The sequence below is a fragment of the Gordionus sp. m RMFG-2023 genome, chromosome 1, assembly GCF_954871325.1.
Source record: "Gordionus sp. m RMFG-2023 chromosome 1, tfGorSpeb1-WG-v2, whole genome shotgun sequence".
Classification (NCBI taxonomy): Eukaryota; Metazoa; Nematomorpha; class Gordioida; order Chordodea; family Parachordodidae; genus Gordionus; species Gordionus sp. m RMFG-2023.
This window is the reverse complement of record NC_088775.1, coordinates 66547937-66555217: the sequence shown is the minus strand read 5'-3', so window position 1 is coordinate 66555217 and position 7281 is coordinate 66547937. Positions and strand designations below refer to the sequence as shown.

The 7281-nt window shown below is 29.7% G+C and overlaps 1 protein-coding gene across 1 annotated transcript; it reads right to left on the bottom strand.

The window, feature by feature from the left end:
- Positions 1 to 1451: 1451 nt before the first annotated feature.
- Positions 1452 to 2654, bottom strand: LOC135928812 (uncharacterized). Its single transcript, XM_065465280.1, has 3 exons — positions 2440 to 2654; positions 2195 to 2382; positions 1452 to 1669 (listed from the first exon to the last, which is right to left on the bottom strand). Exons 1-3 carry the CDS (start codon positions 2652 to 2654, stop codon positions 1452 to 1454), a joined length of 621 nt encoding a protein of 206 aa, XP_065321352.1.
- Positions 2655 to 7281: the final 4627 nt, after the last annotated feature.

Genomic DNA, 7281 nt, shown 5'->3' with positions numbered 1-7281 from the left:
TGCAGACCCTTTCCATGTGTAATTGCACTTTAGGTTCCCAATATCAAAACATTATTAATTATTTTAGCTACATTACAAATTAGTACCTGCACTAATGAAGAACTTTTTCAACTTTAAAAAGGTTAAAAACCTATTTAAAAAATCCTACCGGTGAAAAATCTTTTTTTTTCTCTTTAGCTTTCACCTCTTCTGGTGGTAAGCTCCTTCAACATCTCTCTCCACTTTATGTTATTCATACAATCTCTTTTATCTAATTTATACTTCTTTATATTGGCTCTAACTTTATGGCCCCGTTGAAGTTTTGGCCTTCCTCTTTTACTTTAGCCCATCACTTCCAAACTCTCAACCTTATTTCCTATGTAGTTCATAGGCCTTCTCATTGTGTGCCCATACCACCTAAGTCTGTTTACCATTAACTTAGTCTTAATGGGCACTACCTTTAAACTACTCAGTATTCTTGTACTGCGTACTTTATCCTTTCTTGTTACCCCAGCAATTATCCTCAGCATTCTCATCTCCATAGTTTGTAGACTTCACTTGTCTGATTCCTTGGTTGGCCATGTTTCCGAACTATATAGAATAGTTGGTTGTACTATGGAAATGTAAATTTTTCACTTTAATTTGTGTGGAATTCTTTTGTCAAATAGCACACCAGATAAAGATTTCCACTTTAACCACCCTTGATTAATTTTATTCTTTATCTCTTTTTCCATTGTGCCGTTTGTTTATATAGTGGAGCCCAAATATTTGCAGCTTTCAATTGCCGATATTTGCCATTCATTTATATCAATACTCTCTGTTTCATCTCCTCCTATCACCATATATTTAGACTTTTCTCTATTTACTTTTAGTCCGTGCTTTTCTAGGATATGTATCCAACTCACTAATCTTTCTTTCATTTCATCCTTGGATTCAGCAAGTATCACAATATCATCTGCAAATATCATATTCCACGAGACTGTTTGAGGTATAGACTGTGCTAATACATCTATTACTGTAATGAAGAGAAGTGGGCTGAGAGCCGACCCTTGATGAATCCTTCGGCTATTATGAAGCCTGCTGAAGTATCTGTTGTGCTACGGACCATTGTTGTATGGCCCATATATATATCCTGTATTATTCTTATATATTTTTCGGGAACCTTTTTGTGGCGTAGAGCCCATCATATAAGTTTTCTTGGGATTCAATCGAAGGCCTTTTCTAGATCGAGAAAGACCATATGTAGCCTTTTGTTCTTTTCCCTGTATTTTTCACTCATTTGCCTAATTGCGTGGATAGCATCAGTTGTAGACCTCCCAGACATAAAGCCAAACTGAGTCTCTCCTATTTAGATTATGTCTCTTAATCTTTTTATATTATTTTTTCGTATGGTTTTAGACAGTGGGACATTAGTTTTATGCCCCTGTAATTTTAACAATTGTGTGGGTCCCCTTTATTTTTGAAGACAGGAACTAGATAGCTCTGCCTCCATTTTTGAGGAACTCTTCATTTACAAGTATTTTATTGTATAGATTTGTGAGGAAGTGTATTCCACCATCTCCTAGTGCTTTAAGGCTTTCTATTGGAATATAATCTGGACCCCTAGCTTTGTTTTTCATATGCCTGAGGCATATGATTATCTTTTGTTCTGTTATTGGTGGTATAAGGTTTTGACATAGGGAGTGTTCATCTAAATGTAGTATGTGGGGATTAAAGTTGAGAAGCTCCTAAAAATATTCTTTCCATCTATTCATTATTTCTTTTTCCTTTATTATCAATTTCCCATCTTTATTCTTGATTACTTTCGGAGCTCCGTTTATATCCTTAGAATTCTTTTCTCGCTGTTTGGCTAATCTGTATATTTTATTTTGCCCTTCTTTGGTAGGTAGTTCTTCATACATGTCATCGCATAGATTTAGCCCTAGCCACCGCCTTTGTAGCTATTCTCTTGGATTTTTTGTATCTTGTCTTGTCATCTGGGTTTTTGGATTTGTACCATATTTTATAAAGGGCTTTTTTCTCCTGTATAGTGATTTGTAACACTTCATTTTACCACCATAGTTCTTTGTATGATTCCTTACCTCCACTTGTAAAGCCTAGAGTGTCCATTAATCTGGATGAAAGGTCTGTCACATTTTTTCACTGACTTGTGAGGAATCTATTGTTTCAATGTTTGCATTGATTGCAAAGGCATCTGTCATTGTTTTTAATTTACCCCATTTGATGCATGGTTCCAGTTTTATCTTGTTTTGAGTGGATTTATTTGTGATGTCGGCTATATCTTCTCCTGGGATGACTTTGCAGTCTATTACATCTTTAAATCTTCTACGAAAGATTAGCATGTAATCTATCTGTGTTTTCCTTGTACCCCTTTCATATGTTATTAAATGACTGTCTTTTTTCCTATAGTAGGTGTTGGTTAAGGCAAGGTCGAAAGCTTGCGCAAATTTCAGTATATGCTCTCCTTCATCATTTTTTTCTCCATATCCAAAACCACCATGATGCCTTTTGTTATCTCTTGCTTTTCCCACATGTGCATTTAAGTCACCACCTATTATGACTAGGTCATCCTTAAGGATTTTCATTACTGCTTCATCAAGGATAGCTCTAAAGTCATCTTTCTCTTTTTCTTTGCAACCCGTTTGAGGAGCATATACTGAAAGGATGTGTAGCATTGATTAGCCAATGCAGAGTTTTATCTTCATTAGTCTATCAGAGATCTTGTTGATTTCTATTACTGAGAAGGTTAGATCTTGACTGAGGATGATGCCGACACCGTTCCTATTGCTAACAATTCCATTATAGTACAATTTATACCCATCTCCAATCATTATATTCTTCTGACCTTTCCATTTCGTCTTTTGTATGCACGCATCAACTTTTCTCTTGTTCAACATTGATTCCGATTCTCTCATCTTACCTTTAAGTGTCTAGTTATAAGATACTAGGTAAAATTCCACTTTTACAGACATATTTGACAGTTAGAGAATATATAACAGTTAATAATCTAACAAAATTTACTAATCAATGCTCTTGATATTAAATATAGCAACAATTTGCATTCAATTATTTAACACCATCTATATTATTTAAGTAAAAATGATATTTAAATTTAATCTTTATATTATTCATCCCACAATGTCTTTAAAAGATATTTTCTGATATCCTTATCAATATTTTATAGTTTTCTGTAAAATATATAATTCGCTATATTGGTAAAAATTACTTGATTGTCATTTGACAATTAGATATAGTAAATCGACGACATATAATATTCCACTGTTTATATTGTGCTTTAATATTTTTTTAATTTTTGATTTAATTTTATCAATAGTTTTATAATTATATTTTACTTTTATTAAGATAAATAAATTAAAATTACTCACTTTATAAAAAATTATATTTGATATATTATATTATTTAGTAATTTTATGGATCTATTATTAATAATTATAATACATTTAACTTCTGTCTTAAGACTTATCTTTGGCTTATATTCCATTTATTAAAAAACATTTTTGGTTTATTTTATATATTTATAAATTTATTTTCCCAAAAATCTATAAATTATGATGAATAGTTTTATAAAAAAGTATTATTTAAGATATATGCATACATATTTGAGGGTCAGGGAGTGGGGGGAGGACTAAGGGGGATATTTATTATTAGCTAAAAATGATATTTACAAAAAGTGATAAATTTCTGAAGGGGGGGGGAATTTCCCCTTGCCCCCCCTGGCTACGCCTATGGTCCCAATATTCAAACTTGCTAATCTTGTCTTCTTTGCTTTGACCTTTATTATACTTTTCACAGGATGGAGGTCTACACCCTGCGCGTCGCTTGAAGGGAACGCCCTAGCTTTCATATTCATATTTTCATTTGTTTCCTTCATTTTGTTTATTGTACAAGTATCCTTAGCACCTGGCTATCCAGGCCTGTCGGTGACCGGGATGTCATCTCTAAGCTCCAAAATTCATATTACCATATGTCATTACAAATCAGTCATCGAAGAAAAACATGAAAATTTTTATGCTCCTTACCAGGATTGAACCTGCCCTCTGTGTCCTTCTGTTTCCAAGCATATATCATAATCCATTAGGCCACCCCGGCGACTAACCCTATTAAATATTTATAAGGAGATAATTCTAGATAAAAATTTGATTCTAGGTGCCATTCCACGTCAAATCGATCACGATTCGGCCGACCCCTTTTAAAATTGTTAAAAATTTCTGGAATTATTTAGATAGGTAAATGAGTGAGAAAGCCGTTTATTTTAGCTTGCTAGCACACCTGGTTCTCGAGATATAGGGGCTCAAATATACAAAAAAGAGCCACTTTTAATCTGTAAAATTTTTTAAATGCTTATATCTCAAAAACTATTTATAACAAAAAATACTATAATATATCATTTAATAGGTATAGAAATTCTCTAATTGGCTAACAAAGAATAATAAATATTGGCGCCATTATAGGCTTTTAACATCCGGTTTACCTAAATTGCTTTACCTATATTTTTAAGTAAAATAGTGAGTTTGTTTTCGATTTTTTTTATTGCTTTTTATTTAGACACATTTGCTAAATATATATAATATCAAAACCTTGGCGACGCTATCGATTCCAAAAATTGATAAAAAAATAGATGGCGCTTTATGAAATTTGGATTATGGTTAAAGTTTTGCTACTATCTTATCAATAACCAGATATTTTCACTTTTTATATTAAAAAATTTTGATTTTTTATTAAATATACTAACTAAATGAAAAGCAGAGTGGGCATATGCCCATTAGACACTTAAAAATGTAACAAATTTCTAATAATAAACATCTTTCATATAATTTTTTTAATTTTTAAGGTATCTTCAATTTCATCGAATTTTTCATCATTTGATAAAGATAATGGTATAATTTTAGTCATTAAAACTTTTTTTTACTCTATTTTTTTCTTGGAATATTTCTTTTTAAGAGATTCCCCATTTGATTGTAGGGATATATTAATGCTATCAATAGCCTCTTGATTAATTATATGAATGAGAGAATCAATATCTACATTGTCATTTGAAGTATAAGGAATGTTTGCTAATTTTTGTCGCCATGAAGAGCATATTAACATATCTAAATTGAATGATAATTTTTTTTGGGTCATCCAGGATAGAATCTTTCTTAGATTCTCGCGATAATAAGCATGTCTTTGTAGATTAAATGGGTTGCAACAATTTAATATTTGGTACGTCCATCTGTGATATAGAATAAAATTTTAATTGATCTACACCTAGAATACATGTTTTTGCACTCTCCAAATCCAGAGACGATAAAATTAATCTGAACGGACAGGTTAAAATTATTTTGCAGAAAGAGAGATCGTTTTAAACAATTTATTTTGTAAAATATAATCGAATATATGCCTAATAAAATATTCATTTTTACTGCAGCTGTTATATATTATCGAGCTAATAAGTCATTCGCTCGCTATAGTAGCAAAGTAGAGATCTAAAATTAGTAAAACATTTTAAGGATAGTGGGAGGGGGGAGGGGGCAGAACTGGAAAATTTTATCACAATTCTTATAAAGGTATCAATATTTTCATTTTCCATAAGAATAATATTTTTTAACCCTTAGAGCCATCTACTTTTTTCTTAAATTTTTGGCAAAAATGTATATTTTGGAAAAGTCGATAGCGTCGCCAAAGTTTTGACATCGTATATATTTATAAAAGTTGTCTAAATAAAAAGCAAAAAAAAAATTCGAAAACAAACTCATATTTTGCTTAAAAATACAGGTAAAACAATTTAGGTAAACCGGATGTTAAAAGCCTATAATGGCGCCAATATTTATTATTCTTTGTTGGCCAATTAGAGAATTTCTATACCTATTAAATGATATATTTTAGTATTTTTAGTTATAAATAGTTTTTGAGATATAAGCATTTTAAAAATTTTACAGATTAAAAGTGGCTCTTTTTTGTACATTTGAGCCCCTATATCTCGAGAATCAGGTGGGTGTGCTAGCGAGCTAAATTAAACGGATTTCTCAATCTTTTACCTATCTAAATAATTCCAGAAATTTTTTAACAATTTTAAAAGGGGTCGGCCGAAGTGCCTTTTTGATCGATTTGACATGGAATGGCCCCTAGATGAATTAGCAAAAGCTCAGAGAAAAGTAGACCTCTCTTTACAAATTCAAATTAAAATGTTAAACGACCGATTTGGGTCATTTTTAAAAACTTAGCCAAAATAATATGTATATCTTATAAGGTGATAAATTGTCCACCAAAGAAATCGATATAAATATTGGTTGTTTTTTTTATATTATTAAATTTTTTATTGATATTATACATATAATAAATAAAATTGAGATTTTTGTAAAAAAATAAAAAGAAATAATTAATAGGACTAATAATTTAAATGACTTCTATTTAATCATCCTTTTTTTTAATACTAATAAATCTATAATAAATTGCAGCTGTATTAGATACGCACCGAATTAATGCTGCGCTGAATTGACACTGCGCCGAATTTTATGCACCGAATTGACGTGACACCGTTTGCTGAAGAACGTTAACATTGAGGCTTTTTAATTTATATTAATTTCTTTCAAATTTGAGCCTCTATATTTTTAAGAATAACCCCGAAAAGACAGAGTGATAATTTTAGGCTAAATCGCTTGGTCTAGCCATTTTTTGGCTAAAAATATGTTTGGTTAAGAAGTTTGTAATTAAAATTGTTCAAAAATTTAAGAAAAATTATTATAAAAATAAATTTAAAAAAATAATTTTCTCAAAGATTTTCTTTCAAGTTTTTAAAAGTAAATGTGTTATTTTAATTATTTTTGTAAACCAAATATTTATACCTGAATGGATTTTATTTATTCACAACACTGAAAAATAATAATTAATAAACTTAACTTCATAAATATTAAAAAAATGGAAATTATTTTTATAAAAATTTTCTATATAAACAATAACTTTAAAAAATAATAATTAATAAACAACTTCAAAAATATAAAAAAAACGCATGTTAATTGTTGACGATAATTATGCTAAAAAGTAACAGGCGTTATTTTTCTATATTTTTGAAGTTGTTTATTAATTTTTTTTTAAGTTAATTATATAAGAAAATTAAAAAAAAAAATAATTTTCGTTTTTAATATTTTTGAAGTAAGTTTATTAATTGTTATTTTTCAGTGTTGAATAAAACCCATTCAGATATAAATTTTTTGTCTACTAAAATAAATAAAATAACACATTTACTATTAAAAACTTGAAAGAAAATGTTAATAAAAACATTATTTTTTAAAAAAATTTATT

Excerpts from the sequence above, each read along its gene's own strand:
- LOC135928812 (XM_065465280.1), bottom strand. The coding sequence starts at position 2,654 with ATGCTACACATCCTTTCAGTATATGCTCCTCAAACGGGTTGCAAAGAA. Across the intron at positions 2,383-2,439 it reads GAAAAAAATGATGAAGGAGA|GAAAAAAGACAGTCATTTAA; the intron begins GCATATACTGAA and ends CACCTACTATAG. Across the intron at positions 1,670-2,194 it reads GGAACCATGCATCAAATGGG|ATGAACACTCCCTATGTCAA; the intron begins GTAAATTAAAAA and ends TACTACATTTAG.